Source organism: Cotesia glomerata, linkage group LG8 (assembly GCF_020080835.1).
Source record: "Cotesia glomerata isolate CgM1 linkage group LG8, MPM_Cglom_v2.3, whole genome shotgun sequence".
Taxonomy (NCBI): Eukaryota; Metazoa; Arthropoda; class Insecta; order Hymenoptera; family Braconidae; genus Cotesia; species Cotesia glomerata.
In genome coordinates, this window is record NC_058165.1 from 2,017,963 (window position 1) to 2,034,000 (window position 16,038).

The 16,038-nt window shown below is 26.8% G+C and overlaps 1 protein-coding gene across 1 annotated transcript in view; it reads right to left on the reverse strand.

Annotated features, from left to right (window-relative positions):
• LOC123270753 (beclin-1-like protein A) overlaps positions 1-12,440 on the reverse strand; it is a 29,983-nt gene extending 17,543 nt beyond the window's left edge. The window contains exon 1 of the mRNA XM_044736901.1: positions 11,955-12,440. Within this exon, the coding sequence (XP_044592836.1) occupies positions 11,955-12,009 (55 nt within the window). The 5' untranslated portion in view covers positions 12,010-12,440. The remainder of the gene's footprint in view (positions 1-11,954) is intronic.
• Between the last annotated feature and the right edge of the window lie 3,598 nt (positions 12,441-16,038).

Consider the following 16,038-nt stretch of genomic DNA (forward strand, 5'->3'; position numbering starts at 1 on the left):
TGGCGCCACTTGATAAAGCTAGATTTTTTTAGACTGCGTGGGCATATAACAAGAAAAACGGGCACTGATATTTAAAAAAAAAAAAATACTCTGTAAGAAATTACTTAATTATAATTTTCTTTTTTTTTATCAGTTTCACAATTTATTTTTTCTTAAAAAATGAATGAGTGTTATGAGGCGTGCACTTTTGGATTTTCCAAACTTTTTAATTTCACTCTCTTCTACATTCAGTCCTATATTAATTTAAAATTCTTTATGAAAATTTTTAATGCGTAGAATCACCTGGATGATCATTTAATTCAAGTCAGACCTAATAGCGCTCTTGTAATATCGAATACTATGATAGTATACAGTTATTATATGAGTAAGATCATGAATCGAGTAGCCTCGAAATCGTGCCTGACCACCGATAACTTTGATTCACCGTGATTGTTGTTGTACCCACGCCAGATCATTGATCCGTGTTTAAACATTGACGTCATATCATAAGAAGACACGGATTTTGACATTTTAGTAAAGTTCGTTGATCGAAGTTTTGATATTCCAAGTGAAAAGTCGATAAAAATGAGTCAATTCCGAGATCAGTCATAACACGATGCGACGACAGGTAATCTTGAGAATTTAACCGCTGGGAGTTAACTTTTTTATAGACGTTATATCCATTAAAAAGTTGTTCATAATATATAATCTCGAGATAGAGAAAGGGGCAACGTGTTAAAAATCATAAAACGGACAATTGCCTAAAGCCATTAAGGTAGCTTGATGATATTCGTTCACAACATCTCACTCATCTATATACAAAGCTAGTGAAATTATATGCATGACGAATGTCTCTTCTGTAGTTAATAGCCCACTCACCACTTCTTCAACTTATTCAACTTGGCTTATTGACTTAATCGTTTTTTAGTCTTCCACTATGGACTTCCATAACAACAAATTTTATTTGTTTACTGTGACTTATAATTTCAAATGAATTTTTATAGTGTATAATAACTCGTGGAGAGATAAGTATTTTTTTCTGCCAATCGTTATGTGCAAAAAAAATCTTTTACTTACAAATTTTCTGCAAAATTAAGAATTAATTTAAGGAGATCCACGCGAAGTAGTAAAATTTTTAAAACTTCAATCCTATAATTTTAATGAAATATTTTCCTATACCATTTTAAGAGCGATTACTTAAATTATGGGAATTGTACCCATAATTTTTGGGAAATGTTACCATAATTATGGGAATGGTTCCTATGATTATAGGAACAATACCTACAATTATAACTGTAATATCGGCATGATTCCCATAATATATAGGAATGGTTCCCATAATATATAGGAATAGTTTCTATAATATTATAGGAACCTTCCTGTAATATTATAGGAACCATTCCCATAATATTATAGTGATGATGCCTAATAATATTGAGATATTGATCATTACATCTTAAGTTATTTGTGACTTTGATGACCACTTTGAAGCATTTGAAATTATTAGTAATTTCGATAATTTTACTTGCTTCCCAATAACATCATTTTAAATATGTAAAATAAGTAATATTGTTCATATAAATAATAAAAGTTACATACCCAAAAGATGGATTTAATAAATATTCAACGTATGTATTGTAAATAAATAATTTGTTTTCAAAAAAAAATGAAATTGTAAAAATAAACAATGAATTTCCATATCTATTTTGCTCCTCTAATTGTATAGTGAGAAAATATCCCTTTTATTAGAGAAACTTTAGAATTGCTACAATATTTTTCAATATTATCTAACACTATGTTAACTGAGTTGGAATAAACAATTTAAGATTAAGTACACACGTGAATAAAAATTATGAAAAAGAAATTTTTTCACTCTCGTGAAAGATCAATTTTTATTTACAAAAAAAAATTTATTAGCAAAAAAATAAATAATAATTACTTGATATTTTTGAAGTGATTGCTTCATTATTATGAACATAAACATTTTTCTATTATTATGTGCGACATTTCCATAATATTATAAGAACCATTCGTTTAATGGTATAGGAACCATTCCTATAATATTCTAAGAACCATTCCCATGTCATTATTGTATAGGAACGTATCCAATAAACTATGGGTATGGTTCCCATAATGAAACATAGGATTGATACCTACAATGTATAATGATCATATTATCATAGGAACCATTCCCATAATTTTTGGAAAGGTTCCTATAAATTTCTCTCCGTGTAATAATTAATAAAAAAATTAAAAAACAGAAGGTTTCCGGGATATTTAATCAAATAATTAGATTTGAAAATTGTAATTTTTACATGTAAATTGGAGATTCCACCAGCCGTGTATTTGATTAAGAATTTAATGCAATGAACGATTTAAAAAAAATTTTATTTTCATTGAATATGATTGAAAAAATAATAAGCTAAAGATTAAAACAATAAAAAAAGTAGCTTTCCGAACGTATTACTTACTGCAAGGTTGCTAGTATTATATTGAGTATATTGTGTGAATGAATGAGATTTTTAGATGTTTAGAGGTTGGTGCAACGAGCGAAGAGTGTGTGCCAAAACTCGAGCAGAAAAAAATAAGCGAGACATTTGTAGCACCAAATTTTTCAGAAAAAAAACATAAAATATATAAAAAAAAAAACTAATTAAGCGATAGATCTTAATCTTCCTTATCATGATTCGTAAAAAATTATTCAAAAAATTGAATTCCAAGTGTGTTGACAAGGAATTTGAGGAGGAGTGAGATGAGATAATATCCATGTGTATGTTTATGTAGTGCCACAGGCATAGTATAATTACTACACGGTAGAAAATGTGAGTAGAATAACTGACGATGACCAGGACAACAAATGAGCCGAGTGAACGATCGTAAAGCTCATGTATATGGCCTTACTATGAGCCGTGTAATTTAAACATTGCCTCACTTTCTACTCACATACAGCTTATTATTACCACCCGCACTGCTTAATGTATATACTTTAAGAGTTTAAGTTTATATTACGGTATTTTGTCAAAGTTGTCGTCGGACAAATATATCATTAACTCATACCTCCTCTTGGAGTCCTCTTGGAGTCATTTGTCTCTCTTTTTTACGATATGTCTGTCATAGTCTACAGATAAACTAGACTTGTCGCGTTCCAGCAAGATTTAGAGGAATTATTTCTTAGATCATGATCCGGTATCACTATGCAATAGCGCCTGGAGTACTAAGCAAATTAGCGGAGAATTTATAGATGGACGATGATATAAAAGCGAATAAAAGCGAGGGTGGTTAGTGGTTACTATATCATTGATTACGATATTATACCTTATAATCAGTCATTGGAACATATAATATAAAACATATGTCGTTAGGCGATTAAAAGTGTGCCCTGACTCATGTAGAATGTGGGTTACGCCTCCTGGACCCGAAGGACAAGATGTGTGGGCTAATATAGATACAGTGTCATCTTTTCCCGTCATTCTTTTGCTTAGCCATTCATAATAATTATTTTATCGGGTAGGATTGTTATTATTGTCATAATGATTTGTTTTTTTATTTGGTTGTAATTCTATTAAGAGGCTGAGGTGATATATGTATGCATCCAAGAGTGTTTTCGTTCTATGGAGAGTAGGTGGGTGTCTCTAAACAAAGGATAGGACTAAAGACCTGAGAATATATGCGAATATATCATTTTTTGTTAAGGTATTTTAATTAAGAAGCTGACGAATTTGATTGTCAGCTAGTTTTTTTATTAATTTTTTTTTTTTTGGAACAAACTGGTTGTCATTTTTCTAATGAATATTCATTATCATCTTCTAAATATTAAAATATTTATGTAGAAGATTTGATTTTATTTTTTAGATAGAAATTTAGCTGTCTGAACTATTTGCAATTGTAAAAAATTTATTATTAAAAGTTTATATTTTACTAATTTAAAAAAAAAATTTTTTTTAATCAATAAGAAAATGGATATTTCTCTCCTAGTAATTAATTAATTAATTAATTCAAATTTTTGAATTAATTTATTAAAATTATTAAAAAATTGGAATTAATTTATGAATTAATTCAAATTTTTTAATTAATTTATAAATTCATTCAAATTTTTTAATTAATTTATAAATTCATTCAAATTTTTGAATTAATTTATTAATTTTTTTAAAATAATTCAATTAATTTTTTAAATTTATTGATAAATAGGAATTAATTTATTGATTAATTCAAATTTTTCAATTAATCTAATAATTAATTCAAATTTTCGAATTAATTTATTAAAATTATTGAAAAATTGGAATTAATTTATTAATTAATTCAAACTTTTGAATTATAATTTAATAATTAATTCAAATTTTTGAATGAATTAATTTATTAATTAATTCAAATTTTTGAATTAATTCGTAAATTAATTCAAATTTTTGAATTAATTTATAAGTTCATTCAAATTTTTGAATTAATTTATTAATTCATTCAAATTATTCAATTAATTTATTAAAGTTATTGAAAAATTGGAATTAATTTATTGATTAATTCAAATTTTTGAATTAATCTAATAATTAATTCAATTTTTTGAATGATTTTATTTATTAATCAATTAAAATTTTTGAATTAATTCATTAGTTAATTAAAATATTTAAATTAATTTATTAATTTTTTTAATCAATAAGAAAATCGATTTTTTTCTTCTAGTAACTTCTCAGCCGTACTAACTTGTATCCGGGTCAAATGTTGTTTTAATAGTTTTAACAACAAATTCATTTTATGTTTGTTATTAACTAACATATTTATTATTATAGTTTTAAGAAAAAATTTTGTTTATGTTCGTTATTAATTAACACCTAAGTTTATCAAGATCGTGTTGTCAGCATGCTAAATCCTTTATTTGTGTTTTTTAATTAGTTTTTTTTCTAATTATCCTAAATAATTAATAGTTAAATATATAAACAATAATGTTTGTAAGGTTGAAATAATATAAAAGTCTTTTTAATAAACAACTTGATGTAGACATTTAGTACTTGTCCCACCAGTCACAAATGCCTGTCCCACCAGTCACAATAAAAACAAATTTTTTTAATTGTTTCTACGTAGGTAATCAGTCTAATTCTTCAGAATATTCAATGTTTGTAGGATTAATTTTGTATTGAGAGGGAATTTCTTTTTTAAAAGTTTAGTGGACGAACTGAAATTGGACTTTAAGTATACCTTTGGTAAGAGAGAAGGATTTGTTCTTAGTCCCACCAGTCAAACTCAGTCAAATGATAATTACGAGAAACTTAAAAAGTAATGGAGGTTTTTGATAAAGGGATCTTGTTAATTAGTTATTCTTCTAGATTATAAGATAAATGTTACTATAGTATAAGTTTCAGTCACATAATTATATATAATTGATGGAATTATAGAGTCAAATATCCCACCAGTCACTATGGAATCCCCCATAAGTTAAAAATTTATTTAAAAAAAATTTCTATTGATTATTTGATCTAGGAGCTGAAATTTTAAATAGTTACAAAAATTTAATAAATTTAACAGAGTTTTAATATATAAAGTACAAAAATATATAAAGTATTTCGAAATTCAAAATTCAATAGGTTAAAGCAGCTCATCATTGCTCCATTTTTATCTATAGTAATATTGAAGTATTATGAGAGGTTTCTCAGTTGATGCGTGCAAATGATACTAGGGTGTAAAGCGAGAAGATTTTTGCCTTAGAGCTGTCCGACTCCTCCCTCACGCTCTTTTTTTAGTGGTTCTTCACATCTCCTGCTGGGTTATAGGAGTCACGGTCAAACTTTACTTTTTCTTAAAATTTACAATTTTTTATTCTATTATTATTTTTTATCTTTGTGTTTTTATTATTTTTTGGGTTTATGCTTAAAAGTAGTTTTTTTTTTTTCTACTAAACCAAAATCATACCCAGATCATGTTGTATACTAACAAGAATATAAGCACGCACTTAGAAAATTTAGAAAATTATTTTTGGCAGGATTAATCTCAAAAAAATCAAAAGAAAAAATCAATTAACTTAATTTTTACTAATTAGTTGGAACACTAGTTTTATACAATATAAATCTTTCGATTCTAAAACTATTAAAAATTCTTCAAAAATATCATTGCGATGCAGCGTTATTATATTTTATTTTAATCTAAACATTCTTCCACCTGAAAAAACCCGAAATGAATATTTTTCTTTAAAATCCTTGTGTCCAAAGATAAAATCAATATTTTGATATGTTTCTGGGTGAATTTCGGATTAGTTCCTCAGCAAGTACCACCAAATTTAGCATAAAATATTTAGTTTTACAAAAATTTAATCAGCCACGCAAAACGTTTTTAACTTAATTATAAATGTACATGCCATAGTCAAACTAATTTTTTTTACCTATGACAAAAGACTATAAGAAAAAGAATTCCTCACTAATATGATCGAAAACTTAAAAATGTTGGGGTAAAAAGCCAAGAAATCCAAAAATATATTAATAAGCTTCCTGACAAATTTGCAATCATCCAAATATTCAAACTCTATACTTAAAATAATTTTTATTTTAACAATAGTTATTATTATTAATCTTTAAATATCAAAATCTTTTACATTAAATTGACCCGTAATTTATTTAAAGATGTACCAAGTATAAAAATAATCAAAAATAAATTTTAAATGGTACTTAATTACTCGATCTACCGCTCCGCAAGCGAGAAGCTCTTCGAGCTTCTCGCCACCTATCGGCCGTCGCGGAACTAATTACTGTAAAAAAATTAAATTCACTTGAATAAAGAAGATATAAAATAAAAATTATATTTCTCAAGAAAATTTTTCTATTTATAAATCCTAAAATTAATTTTTTATTTAATTCAATTTTTCTTAACTTTTTTTTGCAGGCTATGTTGCTTGTTTATTGAAAAAATAATTTAAAAATTCATAAAAAAATTCAAATATAGTCATAAATAAATTTTTTAAGTACTTAAAATAATGTTAAAGTAAAATTAAATAAATCTATATCGCAAAAAAATGTAAATTATAAATGTACAAAATACAGTTGAAATAATTTTTTTACAGACAAAATAGAATATAAAATAATGGATTGCTATGCAAACGATCATGGAATAGATTTAACGCTAAAAATTAACATCGATCGAGTATTAATCAGTTTTCTTACAAACTTGCAAACATCCAAATATTTAACCTCTAAACTTTTAGTAATTTATTATCACTAAAAATCTTCCACTTCAAAATATCGATTTTTTTGATTAAATTGACACATAATTTGTTTTAAAGATGTACCAAGTATGAAAATGATCAAAAATAACTTTTAAATGGTACTTAATTCCTCAAACTATCATTACGCAAGCGAGAAGCTCTTGGAGCTTCTCGCCACCTATCGGCCGTCGCGGAACTAGTTATTATAAAAAAATTAAATTCACTTCAATAAAGATAATTTAAAATAAAAATTATCTTTTTCAAGAAAATTTTTTTTTTTAAATCCTAAAATTGCTCTTTTTTCAGTAAAATTTTTCTGTTAATTTTTTATTAAAAAAATTATTTAAAATTGAAAAAAATAATTAAATATTCACTTATAATTTTATTAAGTGCACTGATAGAAGAATTTATTAACTATTAATAATTTAATTTATTTGAAGACAATTATTTAATTTATTAAATTTTAATAAATATTTTTTAACAAATAAATATTTATTTGGGAGAAAAGTACATTTATTAATAGCTAATAAGTAGTTATTAATAGTTAACAAATATTTATTAACAGTTAATGAATATTTTATTGAGTGAATTTGTTTGGCTTTTAATGTCATTTGATAAAAAGATTGCTTATAAACAAAAATCATCTTTACTAATTTATTTGCATTAATTATATTACATTATAATAAAGTTTATTGTAAAATACAAAATTCTATCACAGCTCATAATTATCTTTTATATTTTTAAATATTAAAAACGTTAATTTATTAAGTGAATTTAATTATTATAATGTATTCCAGCTATAGGGTTATAAAAAGTGTCAAAAGAAAATTGATATTTTTGCTTTTTATTTTAAATAAATATTTTTTAACAGTTAATAAATTGTACTTAATAAATTACTTATTAACTGTTAACAAATATTTATTAACATTTAATAAATAATATATTGTTAGTAAATATCTATTAAATCCCATATTAAAAAATCATTTATTAGTTAATAAAGCTTATTAAATATAAACAAATTCTTTTATCAGTGTGCTTAAATTAATATTAAAATAAAATAAATTTATTAAAATTTTATTTAATGTCCAACTGATATTTTTATGCTGATTTCTTAACTAACCACAGGATAAAATCGTCGTTAAAAAAATTAATAAAATCAAGCGCGAAAGTGACGAGACGGTATAATGATTAAGAAAAAAAAAATACACTTTTTGTTTGCCATGCAGTTGAACTTGGGATATGGATTTGATAATCTGATCGAGACCCATTGTCAGGAATATACATATATCTGACTTGGCATTGTATAAATTGTATAAATCAACTATATATATATATATATATATATACTTTTATTTCACTTTCATCCCAGACGAATTAAATGATAGGCGAGTAACATGAGATGGCTCGAATTGTTGAAAACTATTTTATTTTGATTAAGAAAACTTCGAATTTCGTTCAATGATGTAATCGCATTATACCGAACTATATATAATATATAATATATAATATATACAGTTATAATATGTCAATCGCGGATGCACAGACCACCGGCGGTTGTTTTAGTTGATCATTTTGTACGGGTCTACTCGGATTACTGGCATATACAGTAGGAAACTTTTATAACAACAAAAATATTCTTAAATTATTTTTTTTTTTTTTTTTGTAATAATCGTATTTAATTTCATATATTGTATTTGTATAGTATCTAAATTTAGGCTTTACTTTATTTGATCTCCTATATTTATATTTTTTAATCGCTACACTAAAAACATTCTTCAAGAATTAAAGATATCTTATCGGATATATATATTTTTTTTTTTTTTTTTTTTATAATGAGTAATAAGTTAATGAACAATAAATTATGTGCAGAAAAAATTTATTTTTATTTATTGTTATTTTTTAGGCGCTGAATATTTTGTATTGGATTATTGAGAGGATTATTTTTGTAATTTATTAGAGCTTTAATGAGCGTATAAATCAATATTTTGTCGATTTTTTTACAAAAATCGTGTTTTATTATTTTTTTTAATGAAGAGATTAAAAATTATAATCTATATTATTAAGAGAATAAGAAAAATTTTGAGTCCAGGATAGTTACATAGTAAAATAGGTTTTTTTAGTGAAATTTACTCATTGTAAAAAACTTATTTTACCATATAACTATCCTGGACACAAAATTTTTTTACAAAATTTTTCATAATAAATTAACTATCAGTAAATAGTATATTACACACCTGTGGCAAGAAAATGAGAAATGTCTCAGAACACATATATGTTGCCCGAGGCGAAGCCGAGGTCGACATATATGTGATCTGAGATATTTATTATTTTCCTGCCATAGGTTTGTATACTATTTTTCTGTCCGACAAAGGCGGAAAGCGGCAATTTCGTTTAGCGCAGCGGGCCGAAAGTTGCCACTTTCCGCCTGGAGGGCAGAAAAATTATATAAAATCTTTAAAAGTCACAAATTCAAATCAAGACCTTTACAATGACAGTAGATTTGAATTTGTGACTTTTAAAGATTTTATATAATTTTCACTGATAGTTAATTTATTATGATAAGTATTTAAGCTGCATTTAAAAATGCTCTATTTCTAGATACATAATTAAGAAATTACCTTGTATCTTGTGAACTATTGACATTTTTAAAGATATAAACTCATCATGATGTTACACTCATCGAGACCTTTCCTTTGAGTACCCACATCGGTTTTTCATATATTTTATATATTTATATATATCATATATGTGTATATATGAAAAATATATGAAAATGCATGTGGGTACTCAAATGGAAGCTCTTGATGAGAGTACCATCAGGATGAGCTTACATCTTTAAAAATGTCAATAATTAAGAAATGACCTTCTATTTTGTGAACAAGTGACATTTTGAAAGATATAAGCTCATTCCGATATTATACTCATCAAGACCTTTCATTTGAGTACCCACATCAATTTTTCATATATTTATATATTTTATATATATGTATATATGAAAATATATCAAAAATGCATGTGGGTACTCAAATGAAAGCTCTTGATGAGTGTAACATCAGGATGACCTTATATCTTTAAAAATGTCAATAATTAAGAAATTACCTTGTATCTTGTGAACTATTGACATTTTTAAAGATATAAGCTCATTCCGATATTATAGTCATCAAAACCTTTCATTTGAGTACCCACATCAATTTTTCATATATTTATATATTTTATATATATGTATATATGAAAAATATATCGAAAATGCATGTGGGTGCTCAAATGAAAGCTCTTGATGAGAGTAACATCAGGATGAGCTTATATCTTTAAAAACGACAATATTTAAGAAAGTAGACGGCTGCCCAATTTTAAAACACAGTAACTGCAATATTTTTATACCTGATTTTTTCTAGTATTGCTGCATTTTTTATAACTTTTAGACCTTAATTTCAAGTATTTTTTCTTGAAAATATTTATATTCAAGTATTTTCTATTCACAAATCAAATTTTTCATCAATTTGGCGGGTAAACTTTTTTTTAATAAGAAAAATTGAAAAAAATTTTTAAATGTTAGTTACTGTGTTTTGAAATTGGGCAGCCGTAGAGTGCAATTTAACAAAAGTCATTTTTTAATAAAGTTAAATTTTATTTATTTATAGTTCACAATTTTGTTTAATTAAAGTAAATTATTCAAAGAAAAATGATCAATTTTATTTATCAAGTAATGAATATTTAACATAAGAAATTTTAAAATTCAATCAAGTAAAATGACTTATTTTGAATTTCTATGTGTATAATTAATTAAAAAAAATTTTTTCCAACTAAAAATACAAAAAAAAATATTAAAAAAAATTATCTAGATTTTTTTCAAATTAAATTATTTAAATTTTTGATAAAAAAATTGAAAAATTTTATAAAATAAAAAAATTAAACTCCGACAGCGCTAAAAATCAGACTATTTGTATTTTTCGTCTCTTAAAAATTTTTTAAAGGTTGCGCAAGAATTTTTACTTCTAAAACACTTAAAAAAATTATTTTTTTTCAAAATGATTAACAAATAAAATTTTTCTTTGAAATTTTCTGTACGTAAATTTTTTAACTTAAAAATCTTCAAAAAAAATTTTTTTTGGACCGCAATTCAAAATTTATTTTAATTAAAAAAAATCAATTTTTCTAATTAATAAAAACTAACATTAAGCTTAATAAATATTTTTTTTTCAAAACTAAAAAATTCAAATTTTTCTAAATTATCATCGCGCAAAAATGAATACCTAAAACAAATTTATCTTATTCACTTAACAAGTAAATCCTGAACAGTTTGACAACTACAATGTACACTTGGGATAATACAACCCACGAAGGACCCTCGTGGCATGCTTATGCAACAAATATGTATCCAAAACCAACAACTTACAACTTGTCACTCTAAAGCGCGCACCTTAAGCCTATCCAAACAAAAAAAAACCATTCAATCCCTTTTTTCCTTTATTTAAAAAATAATTCGCCCAAAAAAATTAATCGAAGCCCGATTAACAAATAAGATAAAGCAAGCTTGCTTTGTTTCCGCTATTTGCTGAGTATTAATCGCTTAAAGATTAGTGATATCTCACCGGCGGTAGAGGTAAGGCACACGAATCGATAATTTGAATAAACAAAAAGTGTACGATAATATTTAACGTCGATAGATCTATAGCAAATATTTGCCCGCTAATAAATAAATAGAAAGTGGTGTTTTTTCTGAGATAATAAAATAAAATGAAATATATTATTTAAAGTAAATAAAATATAATATATAATTTAATAATGTACACACACCGACTTAATGTGGCGAGGGTGATTGCACCGGCCACTAGCAGCCCGCGGATCATCTCTTCCTCTTTCTCCTACAGGAGAGGAATTGTCTTCTTCTATTTACCATCCACTCACTCACTTTTCTTCGTAATTTTAAATTACAACTTGCAATTAAAAAGTTAAGTTCACTAAAAATTAGTTCAAAATTAATTTTAGTCCTCGGGAAAATTTTTAAAAAAATTGACCACCTTATTGTCGATTAAAAAAATTTCCATGGTATTAAATATTTAAAAGATAAATTTGTTAAAAAAGCACTTGGAAGTCTGTGCGACTTGGCGATCTTATAGTGACTGAGTTGTGAGTTGTCCCGTGGTGCAACTCGAAGTTACTCACTTTGCGGACTCACTACTCACTCACTCACAGATGCCTGGGTCCCACCTCTACTCTTCTTTCTCTCCATCTTACCTCTTCTCGCTATATAATACTGGGTACAACCGATACAACCACAATAGTGGGCATGCTATGTAGAATACTATAGCATACCACCATACCACGGCAACACACGCTAGCTAGTCACCTTTTCCCTCTCCATCGGGCTACGACCACCCTCGCTCTTCTGGGGGATTGCTCCGAGCCCTGGGCCCCAGCTATTTTATTACGCATAATATTATGTGGGCTAGAGTTGCAAATTGAGTTCCCCATTAGACGGAAAAAAGAATTTTTTTTTTAGAAGGAATTTCACGTATTCAAACAAAATTAATTCTCTTGATTTAAGAGTATCTTGATCTAAGGAAATTTATTTAAGTCAAGAAAATCTTGCACGGAAAAAACTAAACTGTAATATTCAATCAGATTCCGGTTAATTTTTATAGTTTCAAACAGTAAAGCCGACATCGGGGTGCCAAAAATATAAATATTACGGAACTTAATGTAGAAAGTATAAAAGCCACAATTTATAATTTAATATCCAAAATAAGTGATTAGTAGCTGTCACTATAGTAAATAACGACTCTTTCATCTTAAAAAATTACAGTTTCAAACAGTAAAAATTGCCATTTCAATATACAGTCAATATTATGAGAAGGGGAACTCAGATGAAAGAGAAGGGGGTCGCACTCTGGGAGAATTTAACATTTGAAACAGTCAAAATTATACTTTTAAAATATACATTTTACCAGCCCAAGCAAGTCAATAATTACAGTTTGATTTTTAGCGTTGCGTTTAAAATTTACCATTTTACTTTGTAAATATTGACGTTGCTTGTATTAGAAATTTACTAACTTTATTTTATACTTTTTACATATTATAAGATCATTTTAAACTTCCCGCTAAGAAAATCGAAGATTTTCAAAAATCGGGAAGTTATTGTTTTCACCCCGTTTTGCAAAAATCGAGTTTTCATCAGATCTCGACATTTGAAAGTCACAGGAAGCTTCCCTGACTATCCCCGCAAGGTTGGCACGGTGTCTGTATGCATGTGTGTGTGTGTGTGTATGTGTGTGTGTGTGTGTGTGTGTGTGTGTGTGTGTGTGTGTGTGTGTGTGTGTGTGTGTGTGAAAGTATGTGAACCGCTTATAACTTTTGAACGGCTTGACCGATTTCATCGCGGTTGGTGCCATTCGAAAGGGCTTGACCAAACTTAGATTTCGAAAACTATTTGGACCGATTCAGATCAATAGATTTTGAGAAATCTTAGAAAACTGAAAAAAAAAATTTTTTCAAATGTGGTTTTTTTGGAATAACTTTTAAACGGCTTAATAGTTCAATTCCAAAAACTAATCAGCTCTTAACCTCAAAAAACCACGTCGATCGCCACCAGTCCAGTCAAAATCGGTTGATTCATTCGAGAGATATCGTAAACGAAAGAAAACCGAAAAAAGTGTTTTTTCGGAATAACTCCAAAATTCCTAGCGCGATCAATTCAAAATTTGAGATTCTTTGTGAGGCTTGAAAAACTGCGTCGAATGCTTTTAACCGCGTAAAAATCGGTTTATTCATTCAAAAGTTATTGTGGTTTAAAAATTCAAAAAATAGTGTCTTATCAAATCTCTATCAGACTTTTGAGCTCGAAGAGCTTTAAAGGATAGGAAAGCAATCTCTATGAGCTCGGAGAGCTCAAAATAACCCATAAATTGTATTTTTGAGCTCGAAGAGCTCAAAAACGTCATTGGTGCAATTTTAAGCGCCTAAGTATGAAATTAGAGGGAAGTTGCAGGGATGGCCTTCAGGGTCAACCGTTTTCCTAATTTTTTTTGGATCGATTTATGTATTATTTTGAGCTCTCCGAGCTTGGAGAGATAGCTTTTCTATGCTTCTTCGAGCTCAAATGTCTAAAAATTATACTATCTCATCAAAAACGATCCGAAAAGAAATGTTATGTGAACTTATGCAAAATTATGTAAAGTTATGTGAAGTTATGTGGAAAAAACATTTGAACGAATTGATTGAAATTATGTGAAATTATGTGAAATTATGTGAAGTTATGTGCAGAATACACTTTTCGGTTTTCTTTCGTTCATGATATCTCTTAAACGAACTGGCTGAAATTATGTGAAATTATGTGAAATTATGTGAAGTTATGTGCAGGAAAAAGTTATTGCGGTTTAAAAATTAAAAAAATTGTGTCTTATCAAATCTCTATCAGACTTTTGAGCTCGAAGAGCTTTAAAGGATAGGAAAGCAATCTCTTTGAGCTCGGAGAGCTCAAAATAACCCATAAATTGTATTTTTGAGCTCGAAGAGCTCAAAAACGTCATTGGTACAATTTTAAGCGCCTAAGTATGGAATTAGCGGGAAGTTGCAGGGATGGCCTTCAGGGTCAACCGTTTTCCTAATTTTTTAGGTACGAAATGATAAATATCAAAGTCTGAATTCTTAATTATTATACTTTAACATTTTAGACATTTACATAGCGAATATTACTGTTTGAAATAGTATTTTCTTCCGTGTAAAGAGTAAATTGTAACGCTTAAATGGTAAATATTATATAGTGAATAGTAAAATCACGATTTTATTGTTTGAAATGGTAATTTTTAGCAGTTGATCATTACTTATTATAAATCGACTGTTATTTATTAAAGTTTACTTTTTTCCGTGTTGTTTTGACAAAATTCAGCCTCGAGCTCCAAAAAATTTAGTTGATAGAAGTTAATTTTCTTATCGAGAGAAAATTTCTCTCGTCCAAAAAATTAAATTTAAAGATAGAAGTTAATTTTCATTAATATTTTTAGTGATTAACTTGTCAATTGGGAAGATCAAATAATATTTCATCATTTTTTTTTTCATTCAATATGTATAATTGCACGGTAAAATAATATAAAATGGGTATCAAATATTCGAGAGAAAAATTTTCTCAAGGTGAGAAAATTTTTTTCTCAGCTAAAGTAGGTGGCGCTGCTTCCCTAAAGTATCTAAAAATCTTGATCAAATATAAAAATTTATTGTATCAAGTAGTTATGATAATTTGAATTAAGAAAAAATGACTTTCACCAAGAATAGAATTTAAAGTAAAATTTTAACTTCGGCCAACATAACTTCGGTCTTCCTTCAGGCACCCGACAAATTTTCTTGACACTAGAATTTTGATCTCCAGTCAAGAAATTTTTCTTTCTGTGTAGATTGTTTTTGAGGTTTTATTTAATCATTTGGAAAAGATTTTTTTTTTATGAAATAATAAAGCTTCATATTTAAGTTTATTTTTTAATGGACAATTTTCTTTATAAATTTAATGATTTTTTAATTGGAAAAAATTATTTTATTAAACGAGAGGAAATATTTAAGAAAAATAAAAAAATTTGTAACGATAATTTTTATTGTATTTTCAGTATTGGTTTAAATTCTCTAAATTTTGATAGAATTAATTTTTTTTTTTAGTAAATAGTTCCGCGGAAGCCGATAGATGGTGAGTCACTGCAAAAGTTTCTCGCTTGCAGAGTGTTAGATTGAGGTATTAAGTGCCATTTAAAAATTATATTTGATGTATTTTTTTAAACGTATTCAACTATTCAACAAATTGAACTTATGATAAAAATCAATTAATCTTATAATTCCTTTCAATTTTGAGAGAATAAAATTAGAATATTCGTGTGATTTGTTGAAAAAATTTT